At 36.7% G+C, this 14,436-nt stretch overlaps 1 protein-coding gene across 1 annotated transcript; it reads left to right on the top strand.

Annotated features, from left to right (window-relative positions):
• Positions 1-1,491: 1,491 nt before the first annotated feature.
• LOC118705278 (amine sulfotransferase-like) lies at positions 1,492-13,129 on the top strand. The gene is made up of 6 exons (XM_036413792.2): positions 1,492-1,640; positions 3,932-4,140; positions 5,418-5,544; positions 6,335-6,429; positions 9,537-9,723; positions 12,182-13,129. The coding sequence occupies exons 1-6, from the start codon at positions 1,502-1,504 to the stop codon at positions 12,301-12,303; spliced, it is 879 nt and encodes a 292-aa protein (XP_036269685.1). The 5' UTR covers positions 1,492-1,501; the 3' UTR covers positions 12,304-13,129.
• The last annotated feature ends 1,307 nt before the right edge of the window (positions 13,130-14,436 follow it).

Below are 14,436 nucleotides of genomic sequence, written 5' to 3' on the forward strand. Positions count from 1 at the left end.
GCAGCTGATCAATGATTCTCTTCATCATTGATGTTTCTTTCTCTCTTACTTCTAATTTCTCTTTGAAATCAATCTATATATTGGAGTTAATAAACAAATGCCTAGCTGGCCTAATTTTTGAACATGTAATTCTTTAGACTGTGTGCCATATATATATATATATATATATATATATATATATATATATATATATAGACTTTCTTATATTTAGATTTATTTAGGATATCTGATAAAAGTTCAATTGGAAAATGTAATAAAAGCCATACAATATCTTGCAACTATATGAGGGTGACATTTCCAACGTAAAACAGTTGGTGTTACTCACACAGAGTAAATTCCACAATTTATTTGAAATGGCAGACAGATCCCAAAGCCTCAGAAGCTTCTTTCAGGGGCAACAGATTATTTCTGTTCAAAAAAAGCACATTATTTTGGAGATTTTCTTATTTCTATAATAATAAAAATATGAAATACTAAGAAATTGTATTAGTAAAGTGATTGAAGGCATGGGCTTTGTGGTCAAACAGTCTGACATCAAATCCTGCCAGGTCTGCCAGGTGGGCAAACTTAGACCTCCTTTTCCTTATTTTCCTAGGTTCTATGTTTGGAATCATGATAATACCTCCCTCCTGGGGTTTTAGGAAAAGCTGTTTATCCTTTTAGTATCATAGTTTCTTCCTCTTTAAAATAGTGATAAAACCTCTAGGAATGTTTGGTTGCTGTTAAGAGTAAATTTTTATATATGCACTAGAGCAGTGATCGGCAAACTGTGGCTCTCGAGCCGCATGCAGCTCTTTGGCCCCTTGAGTGTGTCTTTTCCACAAAAACCACAGCCTTGGCAAGTCTATTTTGAAGCAGTGACGTTAGAAGAAGTTTAAGTTTTAAAAATGTGGCTCTCAAAAGAAATTACAATCGTACTGTTGATATTTGGCTCTGTTGACTAATAATTTTGCCAACCACTGCACTAGAGGCCTGGTGCACAGATTGGTGCACTGAGAGAGGGGGGTAGAGGGTCCTCAGCCTGGCCTTCACCCTCTCCTCTCCCAGTCTGGGACTCTTCAGGGATCTCTGCCTGCCAGGGCGATCAGGCCTAAGGTGGCAGGCAGACATCCCTCTCGCAGGGGCTCTCACAGTCTAGGACCCCTCACTCCGCACCACCCACCTGTGGTGGAGGCAGGAGAGGCTCCTGCCATCGCTGCTGCACTCACCAGCGTTGAACCCACTTTTTGCTGAGCAGAGCTCTCCCAGTGGGAGACCCTGACCCCCAGGGAGCAGCTCCTGCATGAGCATCTGCCCCTTTGTGGTCATTTCGCATCATAGTGACCTGTGCTTTTGTAGTTCAGTTTATGTGCATATTAGGGTGTTATCATATAGGGGTGAGACACATGACATTTAAGTGGTGCTTGGCATATATTGAACACTCAGCAAGTGTTAGTAATTACTATAAAATACTAAGAGATTGAAAAGAATTTTATTTGTTTTTACTTGTAGGTGAATAAGTATGGAGAAAGACACATATTTGCTGAACTATAAAGGCTATAATTTTGAATCTCCCTTAGTTGATGTTGACATCCTAGAAAATCTAGATGATTTTGAAATTAGAGATGATGATGTCTTCCTAATTACATATCCAAAATCTGGTAAGTTTGAGGAGTGGACTCCCTGTTACCAGTTTTCACTCTGGTTTGGTAATACGTGTGTACAAATGGGTCCTTTTCCAGACGTTAACATAGGGGTGTCGAACTCAATCAGAGAAGGGGCCAAAATCTAAAATCCAGCCTAAATCGCGGGCCAAATGGTTTACTGAACAGTCATAAACTGTCATTGTGATGGAAACGCAGCAGAGTGCAGTGATGACAGCGCGGTGCGGGCCACATTGCAAGGCCTGGTGGGACGGATTTGGCCCGCGGGCCTTGTGTTTGACACATGTGCATTAACAGTAGCCCAGCCTACATTTAGAGCACCACTTACTATTTTTAATAAAGTTAAATAAACCTCAAAATGTTCATATATAAGATCTCTTAAAATGCATATATCGTCATTTTTTAAAGCACCTATGAAGAAACCAAATACTGAGCCAATGCAGATACTAGGTCAATGCTGACCTGATGGCTTTCTCTGATAATGGAAGAAAATATATTTAAAAACAACAACAACACAGCAGGATTTTGGTTAGTGGCATCTCTCAGTCAGAACTAATTCCTAACATGCTTTTCAATTACTCTAATTTTTTTTATTTCCCTATCATAATTAAATAATTTTAAACTAAAATAAGTTGTCCGAAAATCTTACATTCCCCTTAAAAGCTAATTTAAAATATATATATATAAAGTTAAATAAATATATTATTGATTTTGTACAGAGAGGAAGGGAGAGAGATAGAAAGCTAGAAACACCGATGAGAGAGAGTCATCGATCAGCTGCCTCTTGCACACCCCCTACTGGGGATATGCCCACAACCAACGTACATGCCCTTGACAGGAATCGAACCCCGGTCCTGTCAGTCCCCAAGCCGATGCTCTATCCACTGAGCCAAACCGGTCTCGGCAAAAGCTAATTTTTTATATGTGTTTCTTAGAACACAGGGTGATTGGTGTTCTTGAATCAATGTTGTACAAAGTGGTTAATATTGCCCAAAAATACATTGGAGTCAAAAATCAATACAAAAACAATCATTCCTGATTTTCATGAAAATGCTCCAGTCACTCTCTTTTGCCACTGATTGAAATTCAAAACTCTGTTTACTTTCCCCAAATTAGTAACACAATGCCTTTTCCCTGGATTTTTCTACTCTGCAGAATGTGTCGGCACATTTGATATCAGATGTTTTTTTTATTTTCCTCCCTTAGCTGTTGGTGTTCCTCAGTTTGCTTAGTTTTAGGTTAAGCAGCCCATAAGAATTTTCCTTTGCCCTTAACCCAGCCTAAGTATTTGGTACAGCACACACCAGCCCTTAGTCCAACCTGCTGGGGTCTTACTCATCTTACAGGGGAGGTGAATGATTCACCATAAATTTAATCAAACCTACTGTATCTATTAAATCTACTCAATTGAGTAGCAATGATTGGAAGATTATTGACACCTCACATTCTTTTAGAACATTGATGATATATTCATGAACATATGTGCAAAACTCCTAAACCAAATAAACATAAGCAAAACAAATATAGCAATGTAAAAAAAGAAAAAAGAAAAGAAAGAAACCACTGTGACCAAGGTGGCTTTATTTCAATGTGGTTAAAAAATATATTAATGCAGTTCAGCCACATTACTAGAATATAGAAGAAAGCCTGAATTATCATCTCAACAGGTGCAGAACAAGCATTTAATAAATTCAGTGTACATTCCTAAGGCAGACTATTAGCAAACTAGGGAGAAAGCGAACTACTTTAACCCCATGAATAGAATCTACCAAAAACTACCACAGACATCAAATGCAATAGTGAGGCATTGAAAATCAGGTATGAGACAAGAATGCCTATCAGTACTTTCACTTAGCACTGTATTGGGAGACCTACTATACAACGTTAACAAGAAAAGTTGAAATGTGTCTTGAGCTCTCAAATTGTCTATATTTTCAAAAGGTAAAGCTTTAAGCAAGACTAAGGAAGGAGGAACAGAGAGAGCCACAGAAAATCACATGAGCAGAACACACATGAATTACAGGGAACAACCAAGTTGAAGGATTGAACTAATCACTAAGGTCACAACTCTTTTTCAGTAAAAAGGAAACTTAGAACACCTAATTTTATCTTTACTAGTTTTAATGTAAAATACATAGAAAAAAAGTTGAACATATTTCCTTGGCATATTTAGAGTGGTTAAAAAGAAAGAAAAAGCTCTAAATAGTTTTTCAATAGATGGCATAATTATTGGCATTGTTAATAAAAAATTAATTCAGTGTCAAAAATGAAGTTATTTATTTTTACAGGAACCATCTGGACTCAGCAGATACTAAGCTTGATTTATTTTGAGGGACATCGTAATAGAACTGATGACTTGGCAACGATTGATAGAGTCCCCTTCTTGGAATACAATATACGCAAAATCGACTTTCTCAAGAGACCATCTCCTCGTTTCTTCTCTTCCCACCTCCCGTATTATTTAGTACCCAAAGGTCTCAAGCGCAAGAAAGCTAAAGTAAGTCATATAATATTTGATGCTGTTTGACACCTTAAATAATGTGGAATTATAAGTATATACATAAATTGGGTCATCCCACACATTGCGTGTAGTGTATTTATAGCATTCAGCAACATTTCTTTGATGACAGCACATGAAATTCTATTCTTTTTAATAGTTTAGTAGAGTTCATTGTATGGCTCTGCAATGTTTAGTGTATTGATGGACAGGTAAGTTGCAGCAAATGTATATATTATATCGCAATATACATTCTTTTTTTTGAATCCTCACCTGAGGATATTTTCTATTGATTTTTAGGGAGAGTGGAAGGGAGAGGGAAGACAGAGAAAATAACAATGTGAGAAAAATGCATTGATTGGTTGCCTCCTGCATGGGCCCCCACCAAGGTCCAGGCCAGGATGAGCTTGCAGCCTAGGTACCTGCCCTTGACCAGAATGGAACCTGGGACCCTTTGGTCCACACTCCCATGATCTATCCACTGAGCCAATCCCGCTATGGCCAAACATTTTAGTTTATATGTAAATTATAAAATGATATCTCAAACTAATCTGAGTATGCATTTTCCTAGTCAACAATGAGATTAAGCACTTTTTGATATGTTTATTGGTTGGTCAGCCTCTGGTTGTTACTGGTCAATTATTTGTTTCAACATCACTTGTTAAGTAGGTTTTCCTTTTTTAGCTTAGATTTTTATCAAATGTCACTTAACACTTACAGATGGTACAATGCAACAGTTCCTTAATATATATATATATATATATATATTTTTTTTTTTTTTTTTTTACAGAGAGAAAGGGAGAGGCACAGTTAGAAACCGATCAGCTGCCTCCTGCACAACCCCTACTGGGGATGTGCCTGCAACCAAGGTACATGACTTTGACCGGAATCAAACCCGGGACCCTTCAGTCTGCAGGCTGATGCTCTCTACACTGAGCCAAACTACTTAGGGCTGAAATAGTTTCCATGCAGAGTAATTTGTAATATTAACCAACCTTACAAGTAAATAATTTTACTTTTAGAAATTATTCCTATATGCTTGCGCATATGAAATATTATGTGAGTAAAGTTGATTACTTCAACAGGCTTTGTAATAGCAAAAAAAAAAAAAAATGAATATAACCTAAATTTCCATGGGTAGTAGGCTGGATGAAAAAAAAATTATTATGCATTCATATAGTAACATATGTAGGTGTGAAAAAAACAACAACAAAAATAACAGCAACCTCTAAGGACAACCAAGAATTGTTAAAATTGTTTTATTATCCCCCCTGCAGATTGTTTACGTTTACAGAAACCCCAAGGATGTTATGACTTCATACTTCCATTTCTCAAATATCCTGGTCACACTTGAAGCTGGTAATAATATGGAACACTTCATGGAAAGGTTTCTAGATGGAAAAGGTAACTATGAATTTATGCATTCAACTTCTTCATGACACCATGTTGCCAATAGCCAAATTCTCCAATATGGGGGACATATTTGAAGGAAATAAAGAAGAGTAATGATGGAAGCTGGATGCACACAAGTGGCTACTACTCTGGTAACTTAATTTGCCACCCAATGGCTTTTCTGTTCTCATCAGCACCACTTTGGGAACTGTTATGGTTGCAAAGGCATATTGTTTGAGAAATACTTTAACCAGATCATAAAAGAACCACAATGGTTACCAGTTCAAAGTGGATGCAGTGTTTGTGTTCTGTCATGGACCTGTGGTAGGCCTTATATGGCAGCGGTGGAATATTCATTTCAACACTGAGGAGGATAGATTGATGTCAGAGGCTTGTGGGATGTGGAATTGGGGCTCGCACTTAATAGAAGATTAGATTCAGGTTCTGTCCTATAGATATCTGAAGTTGCTACCCAGAGATCTTAAAAATAGATAATAAAAAGAGAAATAAAGAACATTTTTTTCAGATGGGAGAAGTAAGAAAGTAAGGAGCTCACCCTAAATCTTCACAATCAGTTGTTTGGGCTTCTTATTTTCTTCACTGCTGCTTTTCCTACAGACATAGGAAAGGCAGGCTTCCACTGAAATCAGGTGATTGTTTCCCAAAGCACCATTTTACCAGGTAACACAGATGTCTAGTGCTGGGGGCTTTCCTTTCCTTCCGGAGGATGCCAGAACAGAAAAGAAAGATTCTATTTGCTGTTTGGGAAGTGCACCATTGTCACTGACTGATTTTCCCCCAGTGGTCGGAAGCCGTTGGTTTGATCACGTCAGAGGCTGGTATGAGCACAGACATGACTTCAATATTCTGTTCATGATGTTTGAGGAAATGAAAAAGGTAAGAGGCAAAGGTTATTTTTAACAATTATTTCTTTGAACCCCTTTTAATTTTGGTTTTAATGAAACACATTTTCCTAGTTTTCTTGGGACTTACCTATTTCTCATGCTTTTTCAGGGATTTCTAACTGCCTGCCCCTCCCTTAATTATTGGCTTCCTTAGGGCTCTCCTCTCACTGTACACAGTCATCTCCTGTGGTTCCTTTCCATGCCCCCATCTGTGTCAATATGGCAAACTCACAAGACTAGTGATTGAAAAAAGAGCAAAGGCACTTTGAAATGCTGGGGCCAGCCCTGGCCAGTGTGACTAGTTGGTTAGGTGTCTTCCTGTGTACTGAAGGGTTGATTATTCTATTCCCAGGCAGGAATATAGCAAATGATAGGATTAGTATCTTTAGAATGTAATTCCCTCTAAAGAGTTTAAAAGTGATAATAATGGAGGGGGGGGCAATGGTAAGATATGTACACAGATAAGAATTTAATTTTAAAAATTAAAAAAATAAAATAAAAGTGATAATAATAAAAACAGGCAAACTAGTTAGAGACCAATTTGCTAAACCACTGTTCATTGTTAGTGTAAATAAATGCAAATGATTTGGGGAATGCTGGTTTTGTATCCTACCTACAACTTCACTGAGTTTGATTAATAGTTCCAACACGGATTTTTTTTTTTTTTTTTTTTTTTTTTTTTTGTAGATCTTTAGTGTTTTCTATGTATTGGGTCGGCAACTAAGTACTTGCGGAATTTTTAAAGAAAATCAAAGACAATTTTTTCATGGAACTAAATAACTTTATTCTGTAATGTATTGCCCATTTTGATCAATGACCTTTTACCATCTTTCAGGCAGCATCGTAATTCCACGTTCAAAAAACTTCTGGTTTTTATTAGCAAAAAACTGAATCAGGTACGATTTGACATCATCATCATTATTGAAATTTTTACCATTCAAGGAGTTTTGTAAAGATCGAAACAAAAAGTAATCAGATGGTGCAAGGTCAGGACTATATGGTGGATGTGGCAAAACATCCCAACCAAGCTCCATTCATTTTTGCCGAGTGACCAAAGATGTGTGTGGCCTTGCATTGTCATGATGGAATACAACACCTTTTCGATTTGTCAATTCGGGCCGCTTTTCTTCAACTGCATTGTTTAATTTCGTTAGTTGTTCAATGTAGACATCAGAATTGATCGTTCGGTTGGGTGGTAAGTGTTCAAAGTAGACAATTCCTTTGTAATCCCACCAAACTGATAACAAAACCTTCTTTTGATGAATATCAGCTTTTGATGTTGTTTGAGTTGGTTCACCTGGCCTGCTCCACGATCTTTTCCGCTTGATATTGTTGTAAACAACCCATTTTTCATAGCCAGTTATCAGTCGTTTTAAAAATGGATCATTTTCATTACGTTTCTTTAGCAAATCGCAGCTGCTAATGCGTTGCGTTAACTGTGATTCTTTCAGTTCGTGAGGAACCCATGTATTGAGTTTTTGAACATAGCCAAGTCGTTTTAAGTGATTTTCAATGCATGTATGTGATACATGAAGCTTCTCTGCAATCTCACGTGTTGTACTGTGACAGTCGAATTGATTATTGCTTTGATTAGGGCGTCATCAACTTCAACTGGACGACCAGAGCGTTTTTCATCTTTGCGTGAAAAATCACCAGAACGAAATTTGGCAAACCAATTTTGACACTGCCGTTCTTTTAAGGCTTCGTCACCATAAACAGCACATAACTTTTTATGAGCTTGCGATGCGTTTTTCCCTTGTGGAAATAAAAAAGCAAAATATGACGAAAATGTTCCTTTTGATTTTCCATTTTTCAACGAACGCCAAACGAAAACTACAAAACAGATCAAAAAACTTTTTTCACTGATTAACAGCTGAATAGCCAACTACCAAATAACAAAATGTGTTTTACATTTGTACTACGTCTGCAAACCTAAAAATTCAACTGAAGCCATATGTGTGTGAAACCCGCAATTACTTAGCTGCCGACCCAATATATAATAATGTCATATGTGAACATATAATTTTATATCTTTCTTTAAATTTGGATGCCTTTTTCTTGTCTGTTTACTCTGGCTAGGACTTCCAGTAGTAGGCTGAATATAAATGGTGAGAACTGTCATCCTTGCCTTGCTCCTTATCTTTTGTTGTTGTTGTAGTTGTTAGTCCTCACTGGAAGATATTTTTCCATTGGCTTTTAGGGAGAGTGAAAGACAGAGAAAGGAAAAGACAGAGAGAAATACTGATGTAAGAAATATTGATTGGTTATCTACTGCATGTCCCCAGACTAGGGCCGGGGTCGGGGAGGGTCCTGTAATCATGGTACATGCCCTTGACTGGAATCAAACCTGGACCTTTCAGTCTGTATGTAGGCTGAGGCTCTATCCACTGAGCCAAACCAACTAGGGCTGTTCATCTTTGCATTCCAGGAGTAAATCACACTTGTTCGTAGTGGATAGTCCTTTTAATACATTACTGAATTTGTTTTGCTAGTAATTTGTTGTGGGTTTTTGTATTGGTTTTTATTTTTATTTTCTTGTAGTGTTCTCATTTGGCTTTGGTATCAGGGTGATGCTGATCTTATAGAATGAGTTTGGGAGTATTTCCTCCTCTTTGATTTTTGTTTGAAGAGCTTGAGGATTGGTGTTAATTCTTCTTTAATTTGTGTTTGGTAGAAATAACCAGTGAAACCACCAAACTTGGACTTTCTTTTTTTGTAGCCATTGTATTTCATTCCTTGCTTTACTCTTTCTCTCATGAAACTGTAAACTCTTAATAAGCACGAATAAGCATATCATTATTCCCTTAAACTTCTCCAGCACTTATCACAGTTTCTGAAACACAAGATTCCTAAAAGTGCTAGTTGAATGAGTGAATGGGTGAATGAAGGTGAGCTGTCCTTATAAAATCACACAGTAGAAAGCTCTAACAAAGCTGACAACCAGAGCACTCATTTTCATAGAAGGAATAGGAAAGTCAAACTTTAGACTTACAGTAAGTCCAATCATCTTCAGTTTTCCAAAATGTGATCAAAATGTTGGGATGCAACTCATGCATTCTTTGTAAGCTGAATAGTTTCTCATACCCACAATTCTTTCAGGATCTCAGAAGTTCTGTGCTTAAAATCAGCCGTTTTCTTGAGAAAGAACTGAGTGAAGCGGATGTGGAAGCTATTGTGAAACAGGCTACATTTCAGAACATGAAGTCTGATCCAAAAGCAAATTATGAAGATATTATAAAACATGAAATTGGGAGAAGAACAGATGAGGGACGTTTTCTGCGCAAAGGTGATGCTCAAGGGGTTTTAGAAGCAAGTGTTGAGAGTTCCGTGATTGGTTGGGCCCTACACTAATTAAGGGGTGTTTACCGATCTTTCTAAGTACTGCCATTGGGACCTGGAGAGGATCAAAGACCTTAACTGCAAATGGCCCCGAAAAGTATCCCAGGACACTAACAATTTTGTAGTACATAGTCTAACACTCGAACCTAATTAATCAATATTACATTCCTTTCTTTTAGTCTCCATGTCCCTACTCTTTAAAATTGGTTAGCAAGTCTTACCTGAAGATGATGTATAAATGAGACCAGAACAGCTCCAATTATTGGTTTCCTTTATTTCTCTTAGAACATTCTAGAAGTAAACCCAACAGGTATTTTGTTGTGGGAATGGGAATTTGAGTTAATAGTTATTTCCTCATGTATCAGATTTCTTCAGTGTAAAAAATAGTTTAATACTTCATGAAACCAATATGCTATGAATTCAAGTATTCAATAACAGCATGCAATTAACTTTTAAAAAATATATTTTTTTGATTTTTTACAGAGAGTAAGGGAGAGAGATAGAGAGTTAGAAACATCAATGAGAGAGAAACATCGATCAGCTGCCTCCTGCATATCTCCCACTGAGGATGTAGCCTTGACCAGAATCGAACCTGGGACTTTTCAGTCCACAGGCCAATGCTCTATCCACTGAGCCAAACTGGTTTTGGCTGCAATTAATTTTTATTGTGCTTCTATGACATGTCAGGAATTAAGAATCAATATGTCTTCCCCCTGGTACTTCTTAATTTCAATTAGAATTTTTTTGATCTCTTAATGTACATTTTTCTAGAACATGATTTGTACTTTTTTAATTCATATTTTATCCACTAATTTATCCATAACTTAGCATTTTGATGATGGATATTTATTCTTAATTAATGAAGATCTTGAAATTGCTCTTGATGTTGCTATTTTTTTAAAAGTGTTTCTTTTTTGTTTCATTTATTTTAAGCTTTTAAGTCTCATTGCTTAACTAGGTCGAATACAAAGTAATTCTCATGCCCATAAATAGCTTGCTAACTGTTCCAAATGCCAATAATAATGTTGAAATAAGAAAATTTGATAGTGGAAAATGTCCAATAATCTTCATTAAAAAATTGGCTTAATGACAGTTTCTAACTTCCATCAAGTAAAGCTGAAGCAATGACAGCTCTGAACACCCTCTGTGACCTTGATTTCATTACTTGAAAATCTTTGGGTTTCTTTTTTTTTTATTTTAAAGTATATTTTTATTGATTTCAGAGAAGAAAGGAGATGGAGGGAGAGATAGAAACATCAATGATGAGAGAGAATCATTGCTTGGTTTCCTTCTGCACATCTCACACTGGGGAGTCAGCCCACATATGACCTGACCAGGAATCAAACTGTGACCTCTTGGTTTATATGTGGACACTCAACCACTGAGCCCTGCTGGTCGGGCCCTCTTTTCAATTTTATTTATTTTATCTTTAGCTTTTTATTTCTTTATTTTTACTTTTTAAATTATAGTAAATATAAGATTATTTTATATTAGTTTCAGCTATGTAGCATAGCAGTTAGACATTTATATAATTTATGAAGTGATCCCCCAATAATTAGAGTACCCACCTGGCACCATCCATAGTTGTTACAACATTATTGACCATATTCCCTATATTGTATTTTATATCCCATGAGTATTTTGTAATTACAGCTTATACTTCTTAATCCCTTCAGTTTTTTCAATTTTAAAAATGAAATGCTGATATTGTGGAGTTGTGTTATGAATTATATTAGATGACAGTTATAGTTTGTCAAGTATGGTGCCCGGCATTTATTTTTTATTTATTTTTAGATATATATTGTCTCTTTATTTTATTCTTTCCCCATCCACAATTATCTCCCCTATCCCATCTTTCACTTCTAGCCATCTCTCTCCCTCGCACAATCACCACACTGTTGTCCATGTCCAGAGTTCTTTCTGATTTTTGTTTTTTTCCCCCTCGATCTCTGCACCCCACACTCCCAATAGTTACCTCATACCAGAGTTGTCTGATTGCTGTCTAGCAATCTATTTTGCTTGTTAGTTCAGTTTGTTCATTAAATTCCACATATGAGTGAAATGATATGGTACTTGTATTTCTTTGCTGCCTGGTATTCAGTAAAATATATGAAAAATCTCTAACCTAGTCATCTATTTTACTCTTGTTATACCATCGCAATAAAGGCTATAATTGAATGGTAGTGGTTGATGACAGCATGCTAGCTGAGGAGAGTGAACTTTATAAGTGTTTTTAAGTTTGTTTCTTAGTTCATTTCTGTGTAAGGAAACATGAAGTATCAAACCCATGGAGAACGAACAGGTACTTAGTGTGGCTGGCAGCGGAGATTGAAGTGGGTGGGAAGAAACTCCTGCCCGGATAGTGCCACTTACTCACCCAGGTGCCATCGTGTGCTCATTTCTAGGTACCGTTGGAGACTGGAAACATCACTTCACAGTGGAGCAAAATGAGAGATTTGACAAAATATTCCAAAGGAACATGAAAGATTTGCCTTTGAAGTTCATCTGGGATTTAAATGAGGAGTAAAGTCATGTAAAAGAATCCCAAAAAATCTACTAACTAGAGAGGCTATTTTACAATAATATACACATTAATTTGTGCTTCTTATACAAATGTTAACTATAAAACTTTAGTAATGAAAAATGAGTAAACTGTGCTTAGATTAGTGGCCAGGAGTTTGATAAACACTTGGAAATTTCAAAAATTAAAATGATTTAGGAGATAATCTGCATTGATATCCTGTATTATAAATTGAAAAACAGGAGGCATGTCCTACAATTAAGTTTAGTATTAATGAGACATTAAAAAGTATTTTATTATTGTAATTAAATATTATTTCTTTGATTTAAAATAATTGTGAATGTTGAAATAGAGAACTCTTATGAAAGCACATGGATCTATTTAATATTTTAACAGATCACTAAAATTTCTTTTAATATATTGATTTTGAGAGAGAGACAGAGACAGAGAGAGAAACATGGATTTGTTGTTCCACTTTTTTATGCATTCATTTGTTGATTCTTGTGTGTGCCCTGATGGAGATATCACCCACAGCCTTCGCGTATCGGGAGACTTTTGAGAGATGTTAGGGAGAAGAGACTTCACATTATAAAATACTGTATTAATAAAGTAATATATAATTTAAATTTAAATACTTGTAGGGAGAATTATCTTGTTTTATTTTTACATTCTGTAGTAAAGTTATCTAAGAAACATTCAGTTTACTAAAAGCAACGGGCTCACTGCTAGGCTCTTTGTAGGTAAGAAAATTTTGAAGAAATAGTTACTTCCACAGAGAAGTTTATGTTCTAGTTTGGATAGCAAGATAATACCAAATACAAGAGAATACATTCACAACATAGAACTTGCTGGTTGAATTTAAAACACACACCTAAATTAGGTTAAATTTAATTAAGTGGCATAATGACTATAGTTAGGTGATACATTTAAAGATGAATTGTGTTCTACTAAAAAGTGTTAACCTAAAAAAAACCATTCAAACCTGTAAAGAATTTTTTGTGAGTTTATTTGAGCCAACTATCAACATTTGCCAGGAAGCAGAACCTCAACAAAGTGAGATAATGCAGGGTCATCTCTATTTTTATACATTGCAATCAATGGAGGGACAGGTGGGTTACATGAAATCCATTGGTGATAGACTAGAGAGGCAGGAGAAAGCAAAGCAGGAAAACCTCTAGGATTGTAGGAAAGGTAAAATGCTAGTCACATACTTAGGTGGATGCAGGAACAATGAACTTGATAACAATGAAGAATTTGTGGTATCTGTCCTGGTGCCCAGGCACATTAGTTGTGCCCCAAGGGGTCTAGAAAAAGGGAAGTTACAAGTTACCCAGACATTTCAAGGGTATGCTATCATAGGTTCAAAAAGACAGATGGGCTCAGTTCAGGTAAAGGTTGACCTTGTCAGTGAAGATACCGGCCTAGGATGTAATTATGCACCACAACTGCTTTCAGTTAAAGTTTAATTTCAGACCATCCTTTGTAGTGACTTTAGGTCTCTGAGTTTGCAAGACCGCCATGCAGGCCTTCCCTGAGCTTGTCAAGTCAGCATGTGCCTCTTTCATCCACAGAAGGAACAGATTAGTACGACGTAATTAGCACAGAAAAGGGAAAAATCATACATTTGTTTGGTGAAGAATCAGGAAGCAGAGGCTGTAGCTCGGCTCCAAACTCTAATAGGTGTTGAGAGAGAATATAGAGGTTTCCAATCAACCTGCCATTGAGTAGAAACCCCTTCTGCAATAGCCTGACAGAAGACCTGCTTCTGAACTAGCCCTAGTATTGCAAAGGGTACCCCCCCCACCCCCCCGAAAGGCATCCAGTTCAATGTCCAGGTGGTACAACTTGCAGGAGAGCTGTTATCTATACAACAAGCCTCAAAGTTTCTTGGAGGGCAACTGCTATAAGCAAGGCAGCTTGCATTCTTAATTCAGTAAGCATTCACAGTCTTACACAGTGCATGTCACAATGTCCATTTTATAGAAGGAATTAGTGAAATAGCAATTTTTAGGGGTGAAATAGGCGGGTTTAGGGCATTTTTAAAATTAAGGGGATCCACAAAAACACACACAGGGTTACAGAGTTGCAAAAGGTTACATTTCCATGAGACAGGGGAGTTGGAAGAGGCAGCAGTTACAC

Source organism: Pipistrellus kuhlii, unplaced genomic scaffold, assembly GCF_014108245.1.
Source record: "Pipistrellus kuhlii isolate mPipKuh1 unplaced genomic scaffold, mPipKuh1.p scaffold_m20_p_5, whole genome shotgun sequence".
Lineage (NCBI taxonomy): Eukaryota > Metazoa > Chordata > Mammalia > Chiroptera > Vespertilionidae > Pipistrellus > Pipistrellus kuhlii.